Raw genomic sequence first — 25,260 nt, 5'->3', positions numbered from 1 at the left:
GTCGCCTGGCAGCTTTAATCTTGTTTGGATCAACTCTAAACTGATTCATTGTGGAGGAAGCTGATTTGAGGCTGCAAGTTTTCCTAACAAAGAAGTGGCTGTTACAGTACTCTTGCCTCAGATCCTCCTAATCAACTCATTTAGAGAGTTCAACTAGAACTTTGATTTCTTGATTTGCTTATACTGTCCAATGAAAGAGAAATGACTGCACCCAGTTGTTTGGTAACACCGTTATTATTAACAGAAATGTGTGCTTCCTGTTTAGCTGGAGGATTAAATGAGATCACTGGGTGGTCATGTCAAGCGGGATAACATCTTGAGGGATCTGACTAGCACTGTAGATTCAATTTTTGATTTCAATTTCTGCCACCAAAAGCTTGTCCTCCAAAAAGAAGGTTATCTGTGTTACTATCGTGACTGCACAGCCTAATTTTATTTGCTCCCCCATTTGGAATGGACTTCCCTCCTGTTGCCAGGACGGAATGTGAAATGGAAGCAAGAGGTTTAGAGACAACCTGTTTTTTCCGATGTGGTCGCTGCTGTCCGGTGTTGGCGGGTCCACACAGGTAAACGTCAAGCAGATCACAAAGAGGACTGTGATGTTTTCCTAAGGGTTTGCACCAGGAGGTTGTGAAAAATAACTTCTTTCATGATACCGGTTTCAGTGCCCCAGGTCCTTTGACAAAAATGTGAAAGAAGTGAAAACCCTTGTTGTCCGACAGCAGGGATTTGTTTTTGATAAATGGTGCAGTGACAGCTGTGCGTAAGATTTGTATGCTGATGGGAGGTTGGTGTTGGTGAGATTAGAAGAAATGCTTTTTATAAATAGCAATCACGTGCAAGACTGGAGAAATGGGGCGTCTGAAGTGCCGGTAAAGGCGATGTAGCATTTACAGTCGACCCGAGCCAGTTATCCCCTTTTGTCCGGGTGTTACTTTTGACTTGATTCTCCGGAGAGTGTTTTTGGTGAGCTAATGGTTACCATGGTCAGGCCAATGAACGCCATAAAGAACACATCACATGTGTTTCTACTGATCACATCTCGATCCACTGTTTGATCTGATCACTTTGTTGGGCTGCATGTCGCTGAATGGAACAACAAATTTGAGCAATAGTCTGTCGTTTCCACTTCATGTCACCATCAGCTGCCGCTGGTACTTCAAAGACGTCAACTTACATGTCAGATGAACTTTGGTAGCTAAATGACGTATTCTTGCTCTGGACACTGCACTGAAACATTTCCCTCTCCTCTCTATTTACATATATTCACTCAGAATACTTAAATAATAATAAAAAGAAACACTTACATTTACCCTGCTCAGGGGCTCAACGTGCCGAACCAATATTTCACGTTGTGGTGTCTTCAAATGTTCATCCTTCTAATGAAGTCATCTTTTCCCCTCAGGGCATGAAACCTGATAGTTTCTACAAAGTCAAAGTCCCGGAACTGAAGGAAATCATTGAGGGCTGCATTCGTATGAACAAAGACGAAAGGTACCAGTTTCTAAATGAACAGCTCGTTCATTGTTGGAAGTCTTTTTCTTCTGTCTGGATAATACCATTGGGTTTGTCCCATTGTGGAGATCCTCTCTGACCGCAGAAGTATGATGTCAATGCGGCGCTTGATAGAGATCAACCATCTGTTCTGCTTATTGATCAGCTCATTATGACCGCTCTATCCCTTTCACTTGTTCTCCTTTGTGTACTTGTGAAGGTTAAAGATCAAGGGGTGGAAATTAAGGCTACATGTCTTTGTAACTTTTTTCACAACACCATCGTTGAGGACAGAGGTGGTACGATAGCGTTAGGAAGAATGTGCTGGGCCGTTGCCACTGAAGATTTGGTTCACGCCTTTATGAAGCCTTTCATGACCTTCCGCCCATTATAATTGAATTTGGTAAGCTAGCTGAATGGGACAGAGTGCTGCCACAGATGACCTTACAGTATCTCTTTGCTTTGTCTCAATGATGGGAAATTTGAAAAGGTTGTACAAAGGTCACAGCTTCTACAGATGTTTATTTACTATAAGCTACAATTAAAATAAAAAAGAAATGGGTGAGTGGTTTATATGTTTTTACGGTTAGTGCATTACAATACATAAGATAACTTCTGACTGAGGTCCATTATTAAAAGAACGTTTCTTTTCATTGCACTTAAAAAGTTGTCTTTTATTTCCTACAGGTACACGATCCAGGACCTCTTGGAACACCCCTTTTTCCAGGAGAACAACGGTGTCCACGTGGAGCTCGCTGAGGAGGACGACACGGTGAAGTCAGGTCTGAAACTGTGGCTGCGCATGGATGACTCCAAGAAACTTCATGGAAAATACAAGGACAACAATGCCATCGAGTTCCTGTTTGAGCTCTACAAGGACGTTCCAGAGGAGGTGGCTCAGGAGATGGTGAGTGTTGACCTGATTAGATCTTTGCTTGTTCCTGTCTGTGAGGGAATTGCTTTTTACTGTGTCTTCAGCAGGTATTACATGTGGATCGTGATCTGACTGAGTACCAAGAATTATATCTGAGTGATGCTGATGGACGTAGCACAGTTAGCAGATGGAGTTGTTGTTACATCATCAGTTATTTTGTAAATATCACGCACTGGGTGTGTTAGGTTTACACCTGGAATTTGAGAAAATCTCCCATTTGCTCTTCCAATTGAATGATGTGCTCCATTAGCTACTAACAAGCATCTGTTGCTCTCTATATCTAGATTTGTACAATAATATGAATAGTATTATTCCCATGAAAATGAGGAGCACTCCCATTCCCACTCACTTGTGAGCACCTGTATGATTCTGCTCCATTTATGATGGTGTTTTGACAGCACTCACGTTGATGTGATCCATAAAGGGAAACAAGTTGTGTGTCAAGGGCACTGCGCAGCATTCAATCATCGGCGTCTGGAAATCCGAGCGCACGTCTCAGGAAGCCGCAGGGTCACATCTTTAATAATATAATGGCAGTCTTGCCTGTTATGAAACTCTCCCTTATGTTGTCGGTGAATCCCTTTCACTGTTCCCCTTCTCCCCATCTTCCTTGGAGGTCATTTTTAACAAGTCTCTTTGTTGATCTTTTTTGTGGCAGCTTTCATCAAGATTGAATTTTCACAATGATGTGATGTAATCTGAGTGGTTATTGCAAGTTCTGGTCCCCTCTGATTCTGAGCTCTGTTACAGTTGTGCTGATTCATTATTATGTATGCATGACATATTTTACCAAATACTGGTCACCAGCAAGTGGTTTATGGTTCAGGACTCTCTGGTGATCATGGAAACACGCTGGTGTCAACCAATTCCATCCAGATATGAGCTCCATATGGGTGAAAGTAGTGTTGCTGGTGCTGATGAAAAGAACATGCAGTGAATAGCAGAATCAGAACTATCCATTCCAATTACTGTTATAGTTTGATACTCATGTGCTAAACATACTCACTTATTGTGGTCGCACTTTAGATTACGGAACATTTATTACCCTCAATGAACTGCGTATTTATATGTGTATTTACAGCATATTAGCCAGTCATTAATCATTCAAAAATATTGATTAGCATCTTGTTAGGACTGACTAGCTTTTACCCTGGAATAGTCACCGAAAGTTCACTCTAAACATCACCAAGTATTAACCGTAAATAAAAAGGTAATTTGTTTGTAAACAGTTAATATGTGTTCCTCAATCTTACACTTTTTGTAGCTGCCTTTAACATCTTACGGTAGTGCAGTCCTTATGTGACAATAGGTTTTGCTTGCACGATATGAAGTTTATTTTGGTACTATTCCGACTTCTTATTTACATAAGCAGGGTAACACCTGGTGATGTCATCATCTTGCGTCATCAGCTCATGAGGTGCAGCTCACCTGTGTAAATGTCGAGCGGGCCATAAATCACCCACGCATGTTCCTGTTGTGCCCTGACAACTTGTGTGCATGTTTTCATGCAGGTGGTGCTAGGGTTCGTGTGCGAGGCTGACTTCAAGCTCGTGGCCAAGTCCATACGTGACCGGGTGACCACCATCAAGCGCCAGAGGGAGAAGCTGAGGCGGCAGGCTGCAGAGCAGAAGAGGAAGCAGGAGGCTATTGAGGAGGAACCGGAACCTCAGCAGCTCTCTCCTAAAGTGGGCGAGGTTGAGACCCCAACCCTGGCCCTGACACCCCCAGCTCCGGTGCTGTCTCCAGTCACCAGCTCTGCTGACTCTGGTGTGAGCTCCAGCTACCCCGCGGAGCCAGAGGAGCCAGAGGCAGATCAACACCTCCGACACAACAGCCTCTCCTCGGTCAACTGTGAGACACTCATTTGTTTTACTTGTTGGAACCAATTGACATTACAGCAACATTTCAATTGTCTATGTTCAGGCCTAATACAAGATAGTACTTTTTTTTCTCAGTGCCCCAATTCTAGGTGCTTTGCTTTATGCAATGTGATCTCATAACCAAAACATCCATCATGATGGAGAGTTAACAAGATCATGCTCATGGATGGGAAATTTAATTTAGAAAAACTTTGAGATTGAATGTTTGTGCATTTTTTGTGGCAGAGATGAGTTCACTCATGACTCTAGCACCTCCACCCTGATGTGTGAGCTTATGTGTTGAGATTCAACTTAAATTTGTGTTGAGATTCAACTTAAATTTGTCAGATACTAAAATATAATTAGTCACGATTAAATAAAAAACTTCTAATTATTCAGTTTTCGATTCAACCCCTACTTTTTATATGTTGGATTTGCATTAAATAGTAGCCATGTTCTTGTAAACGTTTGAATTCTGTCATAGCTGCTCTGTTAGAAACATCTTTTCACATCTGCCATCATTGCACTTATCTTGTGTCATCGTTGTATCAAGGGAATATTATAAATTAAGCTGAAATTATCTTCAGTTTTCTTCCACTATTAAGCTTCATGAGCATTTTCATTGAATTTACATCACCACTTCCGCTTTGTTAGCGCCAACATCCTGTCAAGACTCTCTTGAGTTATAAATCTGACTTGTATACTACAGTATTATATTATATACATTTATCTTTGTGTGGTTATTTTAGGTTTCCTCAGCAATTTACAACCATGACTATTTCAACTATGGTGGAAATGGAGGTGGCCTGAGCACCAAAGGAACATTTGCAGTTAGCTTTACAAAGATTTTTGCTACTACTACTTTGAAGTTCATTTGGTCATGTACTAAGCTTACTGTTTACGACAAAAAGTTTGCTATAGTTGTTTCGGAAAAGCTTCACTGCTAACATAAAATTACTGCCTCCACTTTCATATTAAAATATCCCAGTCACTTGTTCATCATATGACTGTGAATGAAAGTTGATCTTCACAACAAACATTGCAGAAGCTCGTGGTGCGGCCAGTGACATGTTAAAGTGTAGATAAGCCAATTATTCACTCACTCTCAGTGAATCTTGTGATGGATCCTGCTCAAATGTTCTCACCAATATTTTGATGTGTTTGCTTTTAAGGATGGCAGATAAACATGGTAACTGTGCTGAAATAGTTGTTCATATTACGAAGAGCCTGTTACTTATAAACATCTGTGTGTGTGTGTGTGTGTGTAGCTGTGTGTTAGTCTTGGTGTGTGCGCAGCGACATGCTGGGTCACATGCTAATAATGGCTCATGTTCTTTGTTGAAACAGCTGACTGTGAGACTGACGGCTATCTGAGCTCCTCTGGACTTCAGGATCCGCTAGAGTCCGGCAGCTTTAACTCACCCATGACTCCACCCACCACTCTCACCACACATGGCCCCAATGGACTCTCCATTCCCGCACTGCGCTTCCCTACAGTGAGTGGATACCAAAGACAAGTTTGTGTGACTTTGACTATAAAACTTAAGCTTACTAATAAATATTTTATTATTAGATCAAATAACTTCTTCATAAAAGAAAAATATGGCTGTTGTAAGACATTATTGACTAAGTTTATGGTGAGCAAATAAAGTTTGAGTACTTCTGCAGTGAAGTTATAGTTAGTTCTTGTGCAGTGCATTCCAGATTTCATGAGTACAAATGTAATTTAGTGTTACAAAGAGAGATTGTGTAAATAATGAGCCAAAATTATATAAGCACAATCATTGAACATGATGAAGAAATTCCATGGTAGGAAAAGGTGGGATTTTTATTTATTTCTTTTTTAACCTGAGATTTTTGCTTGAACAGTCAATGCATCCTTCTGCAAGTTCATAAGATACTAAGAAATTATGTAATAATACTGGTGAATCAGACAATGTATTGCAAGTGTACAGTACATAAGATTCCAATTATGCCAGCTGAAACACTGGAAACACCCAACACTAGCTCCAAGCTGCAGAAAAATGTTCATTATAAAACAATGCAAAAAGCTCAACAAGCTTCATCCAATCCTATAGATGATCACGCAGGAGACTTCAGGCTGAGGGACATATTATTGTATACATTCAGCATCAGGAGCCTTTTATGCTCCGAACAAAAACTAAAACTGGTCTTTGTTGATGATAATTGCTGAGAGTAGACCGACATGTGGAAAATGTCCTGCAGCCGTCGCTCTGTGCAAACTGAAGACTGAATCATGGAGAGAATTCATCTGTTTACAATCTTTTCTATTCATAGAGTATCGCCGTCTCCAACAACATGGAACACGGCAACTGTGGGCCCACCAGCGGCTGTAATTCCCCCGTGGACAGGTAATCTCTCATCCTTCACTCAATTCTGATTTCCTCCACGAAAACTGCAGTATGAGCTCAGACATGGACTGATCAGTCAGCAAGAATGGAAAAACAGTTTGATTTGACCATTGTTGCCCAAGTTGATCACTGCTTCACACAAGGCATGTGGTCGGGTCCTATGATGGGTGCTGGTCGAGTAAATATCCAACTGACTAATGTTCCTTTTTTGACCATTGAGTTTACTTTCCCTGTATTGTCAGTAGCAAGTTGGCCATGGAGAGTGAACTTAGGTTTGTGAAAAAGGTGCAGCAGATGAAGTCAAAGGGAGTAAGAGAGGGCTAATGCTAGAGATCATAGGCAATAACAAAGATGCCATGTAGGTCTGTTGACCAGTACCACCTTCTGTTGTCCCTGCCTACTCCTTTTGAACCACTTTTCATAGGTACTGACCACTGCACACTTAACACTCCTCGTACAGGCTGCACCACTGTTTGCTGGCAAGAGCCATATCCAACAGGTTAGGCATGAGTTCATAAAGTTACGGTTAAAATGTCGAGTCATTTTTTCCTTGTCAAACTCCATCACCACATCTGGGAAGCTGTGACAACAAGGAGGGTTTATATTGCAGTGAAGCAGCTCGGACCCTTGCAGGTTTCTGTGATGAATGTTTTCCGTGATAGTAGGATGCCGGAGTAACTGACATTCGGTCCAAAGGGACAAATTCCAGGAGAGTTTTAGCCCTAATTCGATTCAATATGTTGACACATCCAGTTTTCTGTGTCATGGAAAGACCATTGACTGAAATTGTCAACCATGTTCTGTCTAATCCCCATGTATTTAGGAGGGAACTGGCTTTGAACTGGAGTTACCCGCGAGTTTGGGGGGGGGGGGGTTTAAATAGAGCCCAGTAATCTCTGCCAACCAGAAGGCTTGTAAATGTTTGCTGGAGAGGGGAGTCGGTAACCACAGCGATCCCAATGGGCCCAGGAGACACAATTAGCAGAGCCCAAGCTTTTTATAAAACCCACCGTGTGTTCTCAAGTTCTCTGAAATTCTTAAAGAGCCTCATTGTGTCATATAAACACCGCAAATTGTACGGACGTGTTACTCTGCATGGTCACTATTTGGACTGGTAGCTGTTAAGGTCTGCTGTTTACACTCCAGGGACCTGCTACTGCTGTGACTCAGCCCTGGGTTTGACTGTCAGGACAGATATTTGTTTTTTCATGTCGAGGTGGATGTGTTGGATGGACATTGTATTTGTTGTGATGATGGATGACTCAAGGAAATGGGTTCATCTGTAGTATTCCATTTGTTCCATAGCGTTCTCTTGGACCTCGACGTGTTTGATATAGAGCTTATATGCAGTGGCGTTGGAGGTGATTGCGAAACTGTAAAACCATGAATGCAAAAACAAAACTTCTGCTTTTGCGAAGCTTCTGTTGTTGTCAATACCATGTTGTTACTGTCGTATGTGGCTTAGTTTTGACGGGCTCAGCATCTCATGAGTGATTGGTAGTGCATTTTCTCTCATTGATCATGTTTCTGCCAAGTTTGTTACATCAGTTGGTATTTTTCCATACAGCTACGCATCAGATGTGACATCTGGTCTCAGCGATGGTAACGAGGGATCGTCGGAGAAGAACGAGAAAACTGCTGCCCGGCGAAGTGCAGGGAAGCTGTTTCGGAGAAGAGCGCGCTCCAGACTGCGCATCACGGGGGTAAGAAAGTACTCTGCAGTGCTTCAACATTGAAACAGGACTTCCTGAATATTCCTGAAATGGTGGCCGATTAACAACCTTCTGCTTCATGGAGAACAGTTATTCTTCTGCTGTGGTCCATTGTTACCGAAGGTTAGCTTCACCTAACCAGTCCACCAGTGTTGGTGAGTCTGGAGAAGATTGTTGTGAATGTGGGAGCATGGTCCTCATGATTCCATTGTTCAAGGTTGGCGCATTCAGTGCATTTACTTCATGGACCCAGACTCTCTTTATCAACTCCATTCCGACAGTGGAGAACCAAATTTGTCGCTATGAATCATTTCCTACCCGGCGTTTGTAAAGAACACTTTGGTGTTGATTTCGCAGCTCTCTGACAAAGTGGACCGGGTGGTGGAGTGTCAACTGCAGACCCACAATGACAAGATGGTGACATTCAAGTTTGACCTGGACGGTGACAATCCTGATGACATTGCAGCCGTCATGGTGAGTCACTTGTCCACATCAGTCCAGTCGTGATAACCGCTGATGCACCCATCAATCCCTCTGGCTCTTCGGCGTGGAATCGAATCAGCATGTTTTTCGACTTGAACAGCAAACAGCACGTTTAACAGCAGCATTCATCTCGAGCCAAGTCCTTCATCTGGACCAGTATGGCTGATGTTGTATCTTACTTGTGGGGAATTAATTGATAAGGTTCTGCTGTTTATGCTTCCTGAGCTTCATCCGGGGAAGAAAAAGTCTGACGGTGTAATTGTGGAAGCACGTCTTGTTCACTGTACATTCTGTTTCCAGACTTATTAAAAAACACAGGGCGCTTTTGTTAAGCAGGTCCTCGGGGGGGTTTGGGAGTTTGGCATCACAACAGCATGTGTGGTTTTTGTGCTTTTAAATGGTCTGAATTGTGCCATGCTGACGGGAAACAGCATAATTCACAACCTCATTCACTGTCAACTATTCATCTGAGTTTAGTTTTTTTGCCAGTTGTGGGCATACATTTATTTTTGAGCATCAAATACTTGAGGCTTGAAAAAGTTGAACAACAATATGAGAGTTGATGTACTTGTGAATAAAGACATTGGAATCTTTTGCAGCAGAACAAACATCAATAATTTCATTAAAGCCAGAAATAAAATGGATTGCCAGCAACACAAAAGCTGAAAATCTCGCAGCCTACTGTCCTCAAGATTATGAAAATTCATCTGGTTTACATCCCAATCATAAACTGTTTCATTCATCTTTTACTAATAGTCCACATTGTGAGGGTCATAAATGCTTCTCTTGTTAGGTTGTCTCAGCCAATGTAAAAATGTGACTCAAGCAAGGCAGAGTGGGATTTCCGTGACAGGGTTGCTCATCGCTGACTTTCAAAACACAATGTTTCTTAGTATTTTTTGCCGCCGTCTGAGTATTTTCTCTTCCACTGTGTCCCCCATATGAGAGGTGTTGGGTCAGTGGATGGGTCAGCACACTCTCAGATTCATATGCATCATACTGGCATTCCCTTTGTTCTCGCGCCTTTATCAGGAGCAACTGAGGACACAGCTAACAACATTCTCTCCTAACCTGTGCCTTGATCAAGTATGAATGATGGTTTAATGATTCTCTTTCTGAAAATCTCCATGAGACAGGTGGTTATGATTTTATGGATGAGAAAAGTTATATCATCTTTACCATAGTTTTTGCTATTTTCTCAGTCGTCTGTTTCAGTTGTCCTTCATATTGTGTCACAGGTCCACAATGAGTTCATCTTGCCCTCAGAAAAGGAGGGATTCATCCACAGAATGGGTGACATCATCAAACGTGCTGAAGCTCTGATGGCGAAAGAACAGACTCTCCACTCCAGCGGCCACAGAGCCATCCCGCCCACTTTTTCCGGCGGTGTCAACTCCCTTTCTTCCTCTCAGGTCTGCAGCTTGTAAACAGCCTAAGTTTGCTGTCATGTTGAAATTGATGAGCCATAAAGCCTGTCACAAATCATCCACATTAATTTCGTCATCTTATTCAATAAAGTCAATGGCTCAATCTGTTTGAAAACGTTTTCCCAGAGGTGCACTTGTCCTCATCTTAACTCGATGCTATTCCAGGAGTCGTGGTTAGATCTTGCCTGTATATAAATGGAGCTCAATCCCTGGAAGTCCAAGCCTGTCCACTCAGTTTGTTTTCCAGCCACAGAGAGAACTGTCTGCCTCCAGATGTAGTTTGATCCAGACACATGCTTGGTTGTTTTTTTTTTCACTGCTAAATATGGTGGAGGTACGGTTTTATGCTGAAAAAAATATCTGTAGACTCGTAAATCTTTCTGCTGTATGGGCCATGTGAGGTGAGGGCAGTGGTAGAGTTCAATATAAAAATGGCATTGAGACTGTTCTTGATAGAGAAGAAGCATGTCAGGTCAGCTGTTGGGACATCGTCAGAATTATGAATGCTTTTTTTTTCATCTCTTATTCCTGGTTGAAATGACTAAGACACTTTCTTTAACAACAACAACTGTAACCATGTTTACATATTTTGGCAACAATTACATTGTTAAAAACTTCTGAATCGATAGCCTTACACTAAGTTAACAAATGTATCAGCGATAATGTTAATAATTGTCAGTGAGACCAAAGATCACATTAATAATAACTGTGAATACTGCAAATCAAAAATAGCATGAAAAAACCCTGATCAATTATTGTTGATGGCATCAACAATAACAGTACTGACAGCTTTAATTCAAGGTTGAGATCAAGTTGACAAAATAATAATGACAGTAAGAATGGTCCTATTGAAAGCAACGTTTCTTACCATCACAACAAAAGCATTTATACTTTGTTGATAGCTCAAAGATCTGCAATATCAATCATAACTGTAATAATTGTGACAACAAACAACGTATTCCATGAAAGGCAACATCAACTAGAAAGGCATTTTTGAATTGGTGACAATCATCGCTCTACTCACCCCGTCCATCTTTTCATATCGTTTCATATCATAAGTTCCGTGTGTTACAGTCATTTAGTTATTATCATATTACTCTTAGAATTTTCCATGAAATGATGCGTTATGTGCTACCTGCCTGTTTCGATGATTCCACTTCTTTTTAATACGTTTTATCACGTGAGATATCATCTTTAACAAATATATCATTGTTCTGAAGGCATGGTGGCTCTCGGTCAGCCATGGCGGTGCGCCACAATCGCTTAGATGTAGCAGAAACCTTACATACCCTGTTATTTTATTAAGATTATTACCTGGACACATACTTTATCTTTATAATTTGAGCTAAAACATCCGGTGAACAACAAGCTTCTTCAAAAGTCAGGTCCTGTACAACACAAACAACAAATGAGAAGACCTTCTCATGGTGACATGAAGGTTTATTCATTTCAGTGGTTCAGTTGAATGTTGCTTCATAAAGTTTTGTTTTATAAGAAATAAGTCATCATTGTGAGATATTTGGAAATACATATGAATGATTATGGTTTCTCTTCCAGCCAAACCTGTGCAGTCACGCTCTCCCTCGAACACACTCCTCCTCCTCGCTGCCTGGTGAGTTGCAGTTGCGACAACCTCTTGTAGACAAACCAGTAGTTCAGTGCTTCTGAAAATCCTTTGATACTCACCGCGCCGACGATAAGCTTGATTCATCATTAACACTTTGAGCATTATCATGTGCATGTGTCTTGTAGACATTGCTAACCAGAGAGTAGAGACACGCAGCCCTCAGCCTTCCAACTGCTCCATCTTGGGTTCAGACATTACTTCACCTGGCCGACCTCTTACACGCTCACAGTCCTTCCGCAGTACTGCAGGTAAAAATAGACCTCAGCTTCTGCCGGTGGTCCCGATTAAGAGGTCCAGCATTGTTTAGAATTGCTTCATGTTTGACAGAGAACGAGTCAAAGCCCAGCTACCTCATAAACTCCCCTCCCCCTTGGTATTGTTCAGACATTCGGCTGGCGCCATCCACTCACCTCAAAGCTGTCGTCTGTGCCTTGCTCCAGGGCCTCGTGTGTAATTACCTCACCTGAAGGGCGCTTTCTGGCTTTTTTAGCGAGCTGTGAATGGTGTCACTGTGAAGCGAACCATTCTCACCAGTGCAGCGATACAACATCTGGCTGCCAAACTCCTACAGGATTTCCAAGAAAGCCTCCTCCCTCAGTTTAGGTTCCCCACAGGAGGGGCATTTGAAGTCTATAAGAGAACACACATGTCCCCCCCCCTGCTCTTAGCCATCTGAACATCCTCGTCCCCTCCGTGTTTCCGCCCTGCTGGACACTTGCCGCACGACCACTTTCACAATCCCTCCAGCACGCTTCCACAGCCCCCTCTTTGAGTTCTTGTGGAAAAAATGTTTTACATCATCAGCAAATGGGGGTGTGTTTTTATTTACTGTAGCGCCTTTGTTGAGGTAAATGTCAAATTAAAGGATGCAGCCGACAAATCCCCCCCGTGAAGACGTGAGGAAGTCCTGACTGCTGAACCTTGCAATCAGTGCAGGATGTTGGCAGACACGTGTCTTCCATTTAGACTGATTTTTCGTGAATTGAGGGAAACCCTCTTGGTTGTTTAGGGCCGGCATTCTCCACCTCATCACTATAATTGCTGTCAGGCAGTACACAAGCCTTGTCACCGTGGTTACTCATTCGTGTAGTTCGAAGGCTCACCAAGTTAAGTGAATATGTTAACTATTACCGGTTGATAAACTGCTTTACAGTCCTCACGATGATGGGGGGTTTGCTGTAAAATTGTCGACCATAACATCATTCACTAGAAAAGTCTGTGCGTAACATCGTCACAGACCTCAGTTCATGTTTAACACAGCATACAATCAAATCGATAAATCAATTTCCATGATTCACTTATTGTGTTCATTGACAGTAAAAAGTAGTTGCCCTTATTGGGAATGAAACAAGGGCCAAGGGGCATTGATCAGTAACATCATATGTTTTGTCTTTACAGTTGCATGGAAATTTTCGTGATTTGATTGTATGTGTTTTGTCAGCCAACATGCATGTATTTACTACTGAGGGCTTTTCAGCACACAAATAGACACTGATGGTCAAAAAAACTTCCCTGGTGGAGGTAGATTTTTACATTTTGTATTCTAAACTGCGATGTTTAAATGTTCGATCTTTCATTGTTCCCATGTTCTAGGTTCTCCTCATCACTATCAGCACCATCACCACCCTGCCTCCCTGCTGCCGCACCACCAGCACTACCACTCCCCCCACATGGGCAACTCCCACTTTCCCTTCCCCTACCCAGGTTCCCCTAGCTCCCCTAAACCAATCGGGGTCCATTCTCCCCTCACCCGCGTGGCCAGTAACCCCACCTTCCCCTCTGCTCCCTCACCAGCTCCAGGCTCCCCAGGTGTTCACCATGAGAGTCCAGGAAGCAGCGAGGGCATGGCGATGCCTCAGCACCCCAATATGTGGCCCCCCCACACACAGCCCTTATTCTCCTTGGCTAACGTCATTTCCATGGCCATGAGCATGGCTCAGTCCTTCATTCCACCCCCCAGCCTCCCTTCTCAGGGGTTGCCATCTTACCCAGGCTTCCACAGCCCATCAGGATACCCCTATCAACAGCACTACCAGCCGCCACCAGCAAATGTTACGTACTCTACTCCCAACTTCCAGCCTCAGAATGTCTACCAGAGTCCGGAGACGCCACCTCAGATCCTTGCACCAGAGTTCCACGCACATGAAGCTCATACCTGGGCGTCAGCCACCCCACCTCCCCTTATGACCTCCACTCCACCTCCAACATCTCCACAGAGATCTTCAGGCTCTCCGAGTCTGAGCTGTGAAGCACCGTTCTCTGCACAGATTCCAGCACAGCCATCAGAAACCTCCAGTTTGACGTCCTTGTCTGACCTTTCACCTCTTTCTCCTGACAGTCCGCAAAGCACTGTGAGTAATGAAACCTAAGATTTTTAGTTTTTGGTGACACTTAGCTCTGTAATTCAGTGAAACGATGTAGGAGAATCCAGAAACTGCTGATCCACACGAAACAATTGTGTGACTCCGAAACTCATTGCTTAGTATTTAACTGATTTGTTTGTTCCTATATAATGCGTCTGCGTGAAGGGTCATACGCCAAGATTCAATAACTGTAAATGTCCCCATAAGTTCCACTTCTCATCAGCTGATTTCAGTTGTCTTCTCTCTGCAGTTATCCTTCAGCGCTCCTTCTCACTCCGTCGTACCTGAAGCAAACACCATCCGTTCAACAACTGAGCCATCAGGTAAGAAATCGGTATCATCTGCTGCCACACTGTCATGTGACCTGCAGAAGTCAGATTTTAACTGCGTTTGCAACCCAAACAAACCCACATGCTCCGTTTTATGATGTTTGGGGTCTAAATAGTCCTCAGCCAAATCCCCGGTGACATTATCACCCATTTCTGGTACAGTGTTGCGTAATCACGGGCCTGGATGTAATGTTCCATTCACTCTGGACGCAACGTAGGTGTGATGGCGGGTCCACCCTCCTGCCTGTAGCCAATCGGAGAGCAGCCCGGCTCATTAAAGGTTGTCCTCCTACTTCCACACCTGTCTCTGTTTATGCCCTCTTGAGAAAGCCACAATGAACAGAGACCCTCTGTTTCTGCTCTTGGTCCAGACGCCATGTGTCTACAGTGAGGGGGACGCTCGGTGGACTAACCCGGGTACTGCAGGATGTTGAGACATGAGATGAATGGAAATGGAAAGTCTTGTGCATTCATGAAGTGCTCAATTAAACATCAGCTTTTTTCTGATAAAATTTAATTCACAGTTCACATTTAATTCACACATTTAATTCAACGATAGAGATAGAGACTTATTTTGTTTTCTGGCTTTGTTGCAGCCAATACAAAAACGTGACTGAGAAACTGACTTGGACTATGATATCAATCCAAAATAATTGAGTCACTCAGCTTGCTGATAAAGCAGAATCAAATTTTGCTTTCTCTATCGTCATGTTTGCTCTGAGGTTTCACTTTTTCCACCAGCATTGTTATTATTGACAAGTGAATCGCCTGAACTGTTAATGTGTCTCTGCATCATGCCTGAAGATCCTGACATGAAAGACCAGCGTACTAACACACCTTTCTTCGATTGATCTGACAGCTGACGCGCCTGTGACTGTCGGTCGGTTCCAAGTGTCTCCCAGCAAGGAGGTTCCTGCACCAGTTCTTCCAGTCACACCAGCAGACGCAGACAGCGACACCACATCATCAGAGAGCAGCACAGAGGAGCAGGCTGAGTCCGAGACGAGCATGGGCACCTCCCTCACCATGTCCCCTCCTCAGCAGCATCTCCACAGGACCGGGATGCTGCATGATGGACAGGTGGTCTGGCAGACTAGCCAGGAGCAACAGCAGGGTGCAGGTCAGGAGGAGGAGGTGGAAGATGATGAAGAGGAGGATGAGGAAGGCGAAGAGCAAGTTGATGAGCGGCCAAGGATGAGGAAGAGGAGTCGGCGGAGGGCGTACAGTCTCAGTCTGATGGGGACATCGGCGGACAGTGGGCTCTCTGTGACGGCTGCGGAACTGGAGGGCCGGCTGTGGGATGGCGCCGCTGGCAGCCCGCAGTACAACAATGCTCTCCATCACCTGTGGATGATGACCTACAATCACAGCGCCCCCTATCTGAGCAGCGATGAGTCTGACAGTGACGACGAGGACATGTTGGAGGAATTGCAGGAACTCAGAGAGAAGTACGTATCCTCCCGGTCAGTCTGGTATGGTGGCTCCAAAGTGCAAAAACACATTTACATCTTCTTTTGTGAGTTTGTTCTTTGTTTCCAGAGTTTGTATTTTTGTTTCAGAAGTTGTATGTTTGTTTTCCGCGTATGCAAATGTGCCTCAGAATCTTAGTGTAATGCAGGGAACTACTGCTACTCTGAGACAGCTCCAATAATGTTAAATTAAAAACAGTTTTGTGGTATTCCTGCAGGCATGTGTCAGAGGTGCAAGCCCTGCAGGCGGCTCAGAAGCGAGAGATTGAGGAGTTGTATGAGAAGATGGGGAAGGTTCCTCCTCCAGGCATCGTCTCTCCTGCAGCAATGCTGTCAAGCAGACAGCGCCGTCTGTCCAAAGGCAGCGGTTTCCCGTCCTCCCGCCGGAACAGCCTGCAGCGCTTGGACATGCTGCCGCTCCAAGGTCAGCTCGATACTGCTGCTCCCACTGTAGAGTCATGTTTCTTGAAGTTGCATCATTGATGGAGGGTTTGATACTTTCAGGCATCATCCGAAGAAACTCTCTTGGGGGCAGCAGCAGCAGCGGTTCACAGGACAAGCACAGCAAAGGTGTCACGTTTGCTACAGACATCAGTCGAATGGTGAGAGAACGCAACTACTGTATTATTAGAGTAATGTACTGCTGTCACGGAAATCACAAGTAACACTAATGACACATGCCAAATAGTATAGTTTTGAATTTTGACTCCTGCATGTAAAGCTTCCTCTCACTCATACAGAACAAGCAAACTTATTTCTTATTCTGTGTCGCCACTCTCTATGTAGTAAGAATCCACCAGCCCCCCGATCGCCCGGACTACCTCATCTGAAGTGCAACTGCTGCAGTCCAGCAGAAGATTCCTAATTCAAAGAATAGCTGGAGCCGCATGACCCCTGCTGGACCCTTTGACTGTGTTACATCACGGACCACTTCCACACGATCAAATTGGAAAAAGAAAAACATTGGAAGCAAACCTCAAGTTCTGACGCAGTCGACTTGACTTGACACTTCACTGTGACCCACACCAAACAATAATGTGAAGCAACCTGTCAACATTTGTTGAAGAAGTCCCGTCACCTGAGGGCTGGGCAGCTCCAGTGATAGCTGCCGTTTGTTTTTCAATTGTCTTCATGAAGATAGACAGTGAGAGTGCAAAAGTTCATTTCAGCTCAATAGATTTGTTGTTTTGGCTAAATAGCCGGAATCAAATTATGGCCAGGAATGAGATAGAAATGACTTTTTTTGTGTTGCATAAATTGATATGCAGTTAATGAGACCAAACAAATAGTAGCTCAAGTTACTCAGCTGTTTGCTGCTCACAGTGTTTAAGAAACAAGCCACATAACTTTGCTGCAAAGCTTTCCCTCTCATACTGAGGAGGGTAATATTTCAAACTTCTATGAGAATGAAGTCACATTCCAAGATGGCATCTCAGCCAATATTACACCAGCAAAGTCCTTTTGCTTTCATCACAGGTGTACCATTTCCACTTGACTCAAGAATACTGAGATCAAGTCAGTTGTCCCTCCATCCATTCTTAATGTGTGAGTCCACCCCAGCTTGACAAAGACGACACAGTTGGTAAAAGGTGAACAAGAAGTCAACTAAACCTTAACACGGCTCTTTTCTCTTATCTCTGTGAACAGTACTGGCCTCCTCCCACACTTATATCTGATCTGGTCCCCTGGATCTTCAGGTTCTGACCATAGATGGCAGTTGAGACAACTCTTCATTTGATATGGTAAAGGCTCAAATATTCTACTACTGTCTGGTGTGAGTCCAGGGTAGCTAGGCAAGTGCCTTCAATCCAGTCCCAACTGATCCAATCTCATATTCGAGTTTGACCTCATGAAATGAGAAGATCCCCTTATCAGACATGTGCCCTTCTCTTAGTGTATATTCGTTACTAAACACCTGGATGGAGAGAGTCCTTCGTCAGTGCTCTCACACTACAATGGGTGTATAAAAAGCCTACTCGTTTTCTGTTGGCAGTAATTTTCAAGGTTTATATTTTCCCTCTATATCATTTTGGATTTAAAATCTTGCCACGGTCGCGTGGCAGTTTGAAACCGTACAGCACTTTTGCTTCTCGAATGGCATTTTATTCCAAAGGGAACTCTGTGTTTTGTCATGCTCACCATATGTCTGTCATAATATTCATGCGACGGTGTGCTTTTTCAATGTTTTTAGTGCAGGATTTATTTGTGAAAGATGGAGCTAACCATAAGTGGCGATGTCACTATGGTTCTGTTGAAACGGTGAGAACTGTCACGAAAAGAAACAGAGTAAAACAGATTATGGGGAGGTGGGATGTGTATGTATTATGTGAATTATGGTTTGTGTTGAAATCTAACAGAGTATTTTGGTTCGTTGTGCAAAATCCATCCAGGTCTACCGGATCTCATGTTGATTGTAAATGTGTAAATAGTAGAGTGAATTTATAGACGTTGTTTACATGCTATGATAATTGAACTTGATATTTCCTTAATCTTTACTCCGGCTCAAGCAATAAGAATTATAACCATATATGTTGCTTATCGATAGATCAAGCACCTCATGCACTTTAGAAATGTTCTGTTTCGCCTCTCATTGATTTCCTGCCGGAGACAACTGTTCACCTGAGGAAGAGCCAGTCGCAATATTGGATTGCCGTGATGATGATCTACATTTATCGTAACAGGGTAGATTAAGAGAATGCAGTGCAAGCTGTGAAGCCTTAATAAGTATTCATAACACACTGAGATTTTATGGCAGTTTAACCAAAGTTCATAATATATACAAAATGTCTGAATGTAAATATCTGTGCTGCTTCCTGAAGCTGCTGTCCTGCCATGCTGAATCTGTGCCTTTCCTTGATGTCTTATTTTATATTTTTACTCTCCAGATTGGGTGGCTTGATCAAATTCTTTAACTAGAAATTCATATGTAACATTTTGGAAATAAATAAAAGTGTAAATACCACACCTTTGTTTATTTGTTGTCCCATCTTTCAGCACTTGGCCTCTGATCAACCGAGTACTGACTGCAACACATTTGTAAGCCTCTGCTGTAACAATGCAGTAACACCTCCATGTTGAGGTCATCTTTTGATGGAAGGTGACACAAGTCTAACCTTTCTACTCAGATGACCAGGGAATACCTTGCCTCTCCCCATGAGAGCAGTCAAGTACAGAGCCTTGATCAGACAGACAGTGCATATTTAGATTAGATTCGATATCCTTTATTTATCCCACAGCGGGGAAATTCAATTTAAATCATATTTGGGACATCCATACGTATAGCCAAACCTTCCAGGCATTGTTCAAGAACACTTCTCTTTTTTTAATTTCCTCTTCAAGTGTATGTCAGTATTGGTTGATCATATTTTATTAGTTGGCAACAACACAGCAAACTATATTTATCTCCTTATTTGCACATACTTATTCATATACAAACTATATATTGCAGTAATTATCAGGATGAATTATTCCCACTAGGTGTTGACACACTTCCAGATGACTGTGCTTGAACACAAGTACGCGCACACACACGGTTTTGAGAGGACCTCTTATTACCATCCAAATCAAATGGCTCACCTTAACCAGGGACCAAAATGTCCTCACAGGAAGGTGGCTACTCAGGACTAGGAACACACTACTACGGCAAAACACGCACTCACACACACCCTTGGACCTCAATAAAAAGCCCACACAGACCATGCCCTTACACAATTGTGGAACAAACCTTTTGAAAATGCTAGAAGGGCCAAGTGTCTCAAAACAATCATCAAGACAAGTTGCTTGTTAAAAATCAAACTTGTATATTTCATATTATCACAAATCATTTCATCAACATAAATATGCAGTTCTTACAGCCACATTGACAAGACACCATCCCACCGAAGCTTAGAACTTTGACAACATTCTGGATGTACTGGTGACGACCAGACAGGTGCTTAATCATGTTTAAGTTGGTACAAATGTTTCTCCCCAAAACAGACTATATCTCATCATCCAGTTTGGATTCATTGCAAAACCTTCAGCAGCACAAAAGCAGGAATCAGTTGTTGGAGGTGGATCATGTGCAAGCAGTTTCCACACAAGTCCTTCGGCATCAGAACACCTCCAGTCCAACATGTCTCAGTTTGCACCGGTTCTTGGTCCTTGCATCCTTGCTCTCTTCGCTTCTTCGTCCATTTCATCCATGATTCGCTCCTGTGACACTGAGTAAAATGTGTAGCCGTCTGGTAACAGGGTTAAGGTAAACAATCACAAGTTCCACCAAGTGCCTGATCACCGTTTCACCTAAAATGTATTTGACTTTTCTAAGACTGTGCTATTGTGAACACATACTTGTCTCAGGAAGTTTATTTCACTGAAGCGTAAACACATCTAAAATCTATATAAAAGTGATATACTTGTACACTGCATCATGTAGAAACAGAACAAAGTTAATTTATTTAAAAGTTCTGGAAACGCTAAAGCCGTGTTAGCATTGAATGAACTCACGTGTGTATCCACTGAACAACACAATAATGTTCTTTAAAAGTTGTTTTCAGTCGCATGACAGACTTGACATGCCATGACTTGATCGGGTCAATATAAAGAGTGAGTGTGTATAAGGGCGCCACGATGCGTTACATAGTTCACCTTGTGTAACTGACAAGGATACAGATTCCCAGCACCAGTGCTCCAATGGCCAAACCCGTGACAACGTTTCTGGTCTTCAGCTTCTGTGTCTTCTTCTTCCACTGTTCCAGCTCCACCTGCCTGATAAAGTGCATCTGTTCAGGGGTCAGACGCTCCTTGGAGGGGTCGATCCTGGTGGCAACGGGCGCATCCGAGTCTTTCGGCATCTTGTCAGCCATGTTTCTACGAGCGGAGAAGGCGTGTAGGGGAGTTGCAAAACAGAATGCTAATTTATAACCGCTCTGTTGCATCAGTGCCTGCTACACAGGGAAAGCTAATTGTTGTCAGATCTACGGTGACAGCGTGCCGGAACTGACTGGTGTTACTTCATGAAAGAACCGACTAGGACAAGATTAGTTCCGAGGGCTTCCTCGGTTTAAAAAGGCGGGAACAGTGCCATCTTGCGAAAAATAAACAGAATTGAAACTGTTAACTGTATTTAAAAATACTAAAAAATCAGTACTGTGGAATGTACATGGAGGAAGATTGAATCACCTGACATATTTAAAGCTGTTTAAATGTGGTAACATGGCGAGCTCAAGTCAAATGATGATTTCGGGAATTAGTGCTGAACTTTTAACAGACTTTCTCGTCGATCTCAGTGAAAAAAACAAAGATAATCTCCAAAATGCGCCAAAATGGGCCGGGGTTTTCAGGGAAAGAGCAGTCATCGGTGAGTGTTCGCCAAAGAAAACGCATTTCCTGTTACTCGATTAAGATCATTTCATTTTTTTTTTTTTAATGGAAGGGTCACAATCAGCTTTCGCTTCACACCCTTTCTGACTATTTCCATGATATTGCATGATGTTCTGCTGTTGTATAAGTTGATTATTTGCTAACTAGAGTGCGGTTAGGTGCTCCCATGGCGAATAAGACTCAGTTACTTCCTGGAATTTATCTCAGATAGGTCATATTAACTGAACTGAATAACCCATATATGACAAGGAAGAACGGATAGTCTTATATGCAATCACAATTTCAACATATCAGTTTCATCTTTATGATCTCAGTAGTGGGAATTTGCCCTGGTTTCCTTCACTCTAGTCAGAAAACAAAAATATGTGATGAGTGATGAGTAGTACAAAACCCCATAACTGTCTAGCACTGTCCATAAAGTGGTTAGATCAGAGGTTACAGAGAGAAATAATAGTTTGTTTCAATGAATGCATTTCAGTTCTTGATTTATATCTGTTTAGAACAGCTTCTTTTGCATTAACAAATAAATGTCTGCATGTTTATCCTTCTGTATTCAGTTTGGTCTCGGCACAGTTTTGACACTATCTATCCTTCCCTTGACATTGAACTTGTATTCTACGACTCCTGAATGGACTGACTTTAAAAATGTGGCAAAAGACACCTTAGTACAAAAAGTGAATAATTCTGCGCTTAAAAGATGGAGCCAAAAAGCTTACAAAGATGGAGCCAAGTCTGTGAATTACGCTCTTTTTCCTGTCAGGTTTCATATGCGTTAAGAAGAACGAGTGGAAGGCTCATTGGCCAAAGATCATTTTGTCATTCCTCAGTCTCAGGCCTTAAAAGGCGAGTCCATCAATAAATGTTACTTCAACTGCCCACTAATGTGCAAGTGGTTGAGTATGAAATGAAAGGCATGCTGGTGCAAAGCCTATTTCCCTCCTCTGACTAGAGCCACAAAGCTTGTTGCTCGGCCTCGGTTTATGTGGCCACTAAGACAGATTTACAATCTCCATCGCCCCCAATGCATGCCTTTAAATTACATTTTATGCTTATATTATATTATCATCTGTCATCTCCTTTGGAACGTGCTGTCGTCAAACTGGTGAGCCACTTTTCCTATTTGCTGTTGCTGACCCTCAGCATCTCTCATCAATAGAACCCATTCTGCAGATGACTAAAAATCTGGGACTGAATCCAGAGGCTGGATACCACGCAATCGAAATACTGCGAAGGTGAGACAGAAAGGAACGATTAACATTCTTTCTCTGCAACCTAACTGCTGAGAAGCTCTCCTCCCTCCAGGTTTATGTGCAATCGAATCACAAACTTGTTAATCCAAGACCAAGATCCAACCATTCCTGAGCAAAGTTTAGACCAGATGATTGTGATAATCCTCGATGAGCATTTCCCTCTCGCTGTTGTTGCCTGTGTGCAAATTGCGTGCAAACTCTGGTCGCATTTCAAGGTCAGTTCTAAAAATGATTTACAAAAAAAGGAAAAGCAGGAAAAGCAACCAATCACAATTCCTTTGTTTCACAGTTAGTCGACTTGAATACTGCCGTGAGTTATTTGCACTCAGTCGGTCACACAGTCACAAAGCAGGCGGTCCTTGATTTAGAGCTGATGGTTCTGAAAGAGCTGGATTTCAGACTGCAAATCCCCACCCCTGTGACGTATGTTGATGCACTCCTGGAAGCGCTTGGTAAGTTTGAGTTTATTTCAAACTCGTCCAGTTCAGTTGCCTGTGCCATTTACATTTCATGCACCTTAAGCACAATCTGCAACATTGTCATTGTTTGTATGGAAAATGGATCGGTGACAAGTACACAATTGTCATAATGTCAGATCATAATTCATATGTCAAAAGTCTTTCCTGCGCTTTTTGTTTCCAGCCAGGACAGTTATACAGTACATGCTTCTAGACCACAGTGCTTCTACACCACAGAGCAGGTGTGGTAGTATCAGCATAGTGTTTTACCACCCTTTCATGAAAGCAATATTCTCCCCCTACGTAGGTTATTTCAACTTATACTCGCTGCCTCGTCTCTTTTATATTTTCTTCATTCCCTTTTCAGTATTTTCATTGAATGTTTTAGATCTTCTCTTTGGTACGATGCAGTCCCAAATAAGTACATATGGAAGAAAGGTGGGCTGTTCTTAGACAGCATGCCTGATGTAAACAAGATGTGTCCTAGGCTACAATTTACCAGCCTTTCCAGCTGATCAGCTGCGTCAGCTATGCTGCGATGTTCTGCTGTGCTTCACCTACCAGAGGACCAAAATCTACGAGACCCTCTTGATGGTTATGGCTGAATGTCCCACTCCAAGTGACTCGCAAAGGTATTTGTCCTCTTCATTGTTGTGGTCACCAGGATCGGTATTAAGATATTGGGATTCGCGAATCAGAAACCCTTCCAAATTTGTGCATTAGTGAAAAACTGTGGAAACTTAAATACCCGTCTTCTGCAGAGAGACGTTTATGGAGGTGTCTGAAGACTCCATGCTGCTGGCAGTTGGCGTCATCGCTGTTGGTGCTTACATCCACGATGTTGGCACCTGGGAAAAGGTCAAATGAAAGTTGCTTTCTGAGTGAACGCTTGTTTGCATTTACTGGTCCTTCATGCTGTTCTGCTTGTTCTTGCCTTGTGTTGTAGGTTGTTGGCGAGCTCAGGCACATCACTGGGATCTCTCGGATCAGCATCTTTAAGTTCTCCCATGTGATTCTGATGCACGCTCTTGCTGATTATCCAAATGCAACTTAACTCCCAAATATGTATCTTACATGAGCAGTTCAGGTTTCTCGTTCTTATTGTTCGTGTTAAAAGTGCTCTCTACACTCGACACACTTAGCTACACTACACTTTAAGACTAAGTGTGTAGACTTGGGGGTTGCTGTGCTCAGTGCTGTATTTCTATGTCTGCAAACATACAGTATATGCAGCACAAGCGAACCATTCATGGCCAGATTATCGGTACTCTATGGTTCCATAACCCCAACCAAACTGTGAGATGAATACAGGAATTAAATTACTATTTAATCTACCGTCTACTGTTGCAAAGACTCATCATTTTAAGAACTGAATATTCCTCATATATATCATATCATAAGTGTCTTAACTTGTGAGAAAAGATATTATAAACCCCTTAGTAGCAGGTGTAAAGAGGAAGTTGGTTATTTTTTTAGGACACAAAGAACTGAATTGCACTCAGCTATATTTCAACTCGATGGGCCTCATGAAAGAGTGCGCAAAATGCTTTGTGAAGGCTAGAAGAGCTTGGTTCAAATGCCTCTAAACGATATGGATGCCGGGAGTTAGGTGAATAAAAATATGCCAAGTAAGGGGAAGCAGAAAAGAAAGCTCCCTGCCTTGTGCACATAACCTGCAGTCCTTACATCTGGATGCCAGCGAGGCCTTTTCTCCAGAGAGTCATTGAAGTCATTGCCAGCTCGGCAGTCTTGTTCAGAGTTGATCACTTGAAGGATGAAGACAGGGCTTTGTTCCAAGGAATTCGTCTAGCATATGAAGCACTTCAACAAAGCCAAGGTGCTCAGTGTAACCCATCCACACGGAGGTGCTTTGACATATATGACAGCTAAGCTGACAGAGACAGAAGTTGGAGCAGTAGGCAGAAAAGTCAAGTATGCTGAGAGTGTAAATATGACTTTGATATTGAGAATCAAGGCTGAAACTGGCCAGTGTATATAGTATGCTGGATGTCTGGACACGCTTTTTTTAAAATGGTGAGACATCCTTGGAGTGGAATTCATTGCAATATGTGTCACATAACTGTTGACCTGTTAATTTGAGTTGTTGCCCGCTAAAAGT

General features: G+C 42.8%; 3 protein-coding genes across 7 annotated transcripts in view; 2 read left to right on the top strand and 1 right to left on the bottom strand.

Annotated features, from left to right (window-relative positions):
• wnk4a (WNK lysine deficient protein kinase 4a) overlaps positions 1 to 19,021 on the top strand; it is a 40,367-nt gene extending 21,346 nt beyond the window's left edge. Inside the window, exons 6-21 of one of the 2 annotated variants that reach the window (XM_053847386.1) lie at positions 1,406 to 1,494; positions 2,182 to 2,401; positions 3,940 to 4,279; positions 5,635 to 5,783; positions 6,586 to 6,659; positions 8,227 to 8,362; positions 8,729 to 8,845; positions 10,093 to 10,266; positions 11,839 to 11,893; positions 12,034 to 12,156; positions 13,502 to 14,259; positions 14,522 to 14,594; positions 15,460 to 16,048; positions 16,288 to 16,493; positions 16,574 to 16,671; positions 16,856 to 19,021. In XM_053847386.1, coding sequence (XP_053703361.1) covers positions 1,406 to 1,494; positions 2,182 to 2,401; positions 3,940 to 4,279; positions 5,635 to 5,783; positions 6,586 to 6,659; positions 8,227 to 8,362; positions 8,729 to 8,845; positions 10,093 to 10,266; positions 11,839 to 11,893; positions 12,034 to 12,156; positions 13,502 to 14,259; positions 14,522 to 14,594; positions 15,460 to 16,048; positions 16,288 to 16,493; positions 16,574 to 16,671; positions 16,856 to 16,858 — 3,204 coding nt within the window. In that variant the 3' untranslated portion in view covers positions 16,859 to 19,021. The remainder of the gene's footprint in view (positions 1 to 1,405; positions 1,495 to 2,181; positions 2,402 to 3,939; positions 4,280 to 5,634; positions 5,784 to 6,585; positions 6,660 to 8,226; positions 8,363 to 8,728; positions 8,846 to 10,092; positions 10,267 to 11,838; positions 11,894 to 12,033; positions 12,157 to 13,501; positions 14,260 to 14,521; positions 14,595 to 15,459; positions 16,049 to 16,287; positions 16,494 to 16,573; positions 16,672 to 16,855) is intronic. The other variant, XM_053847394.1, reaches the window with a different exon arrangement.
• A 330-nt stretch (positions 19,022 to 19,351) lies between these two features.
• On the bottom strand, positions 19,352 to 21,047 carry LOC128770400 (cytochrome c oxidase assembly factor 3 homolog, mitochondrial). Its single transcript, XM_053884816.1, has 2 exons — positions 20,721 to 21,047; positions 19,352 to 20,292 (listed from the first exon to the last, which is right to left on the bottom strand). The coding sequence occupies exons 1-2, from the start codon at positions 20,986 to 20,988 to the stop codon at positions 20,189 to 20,191; spliced, it is 372 nt and encodes a 123-aa protein (XP_053740791.1). The 5' UTR covers positions 20,989 to 21,047; the 3' UTR covers positions 19,352 to 20,188.
• A 47-nt stretch (positions 21,048 to 21,094) lies between these two features.
• cntd1 (cyclin N-terminal domain containing 1) lies at positions 21,095 to 24,466 on the top strand. 4 transcript variants are annotated; one of them, XM_053884804.1, is made up of 8 exons: positions 21,095 to 21,260; positions 21,340 to 21,410; positions 22,590 to 22,665; positions 22,721 to 22,898; positions 22,973 to 23,135; positions 23,629 to 23,773; positions 23,903 to 23,999; positions 24,088 to 24,466. In XM_053884804.1, exons 1-8 carry the CDS (start codon positions 21,256 to 21,258, stop codon positions 24,193 to 24,195), a joined length of 843 nt encoding a protein of 280 aa, XP_053740779.1. In that variant the 5' UTR covers positions 21,095 to 21,255; the 3' UTR covers positions 24,196 to 24,466. The 4 variants fall into 4 exon arrangements, with proteins under 4 accessions (XP_053740779.1, XP_053740762.1, XP_053740771.1 ...); XM_053884787.1 differs by having other exon boundaries at positions 21,095 to 21,410; positions 22,736 to 22,898; XM_053884796.1 differs by having other exon boundaries at positions 21,095 to 21,410; positions 23,653 to 23,773.
• Positions 24,467 to 25,260: the final 794 nt, after the last annotated feature.

The sequence above is a fragment of the Synchiropus splendidus genome, chromosome 1, assembly GCF_027744825.2.
Source record: "Synchiropus splendidus isolate RoL2022-P1 chromosome 1, RoL_Sspl_1.0, whole genome shotgun sequence".
Taxonomy (NCBI): domain Eukaryota; kingdom Metazoa; phylum Chordata; class Actinopteri; order Syngnathiformes; family Callionymidae; genus Synchiropus; species Synchiropus splendidus.
The sequence above is the reverse complement of the archived record's forward strand: the minus strand, read 5'-3'. Positions and strand labels throughout refer to the sequence as shown.

Coding starts and splice junctions, on each gene's coding strand:
- LOC128770400 (XM_053884816.1), bottom strand. CDS start 20,988: ATGCAACAGAGCGGTTATAAATTAGCATTCTGTTTTGCAACTCCCCTA. Junction 20,293..20,720: donor AGCACTGGTGCTGGGAATCT/GTATCCTTGTCA, acceptor CCCTGTTACCAG/ACGGCTACACATTTTACTCA.
- cntd1 (XM_053884778.1), top strand. CDS start 21,266: ATGGCGAGCTCAAGTCAAATGATGATTTCGGGAATTAGTGCTGAACTT. Junction 22,899..22,972: donor AACTCTGGTCGCATTTCAAG/GTCAGTTCTAAA, acceptor TTTGTTTCACAG/TTAGTCGACTTGAATACTGC. Junction 23,774..23,902: donor ACTCCAAGTGACTCGCAAAG/GTATTTGTCCTC, acceptor CGTCTTCTGCAG/AGAGACGTTTATGGAGGTGT.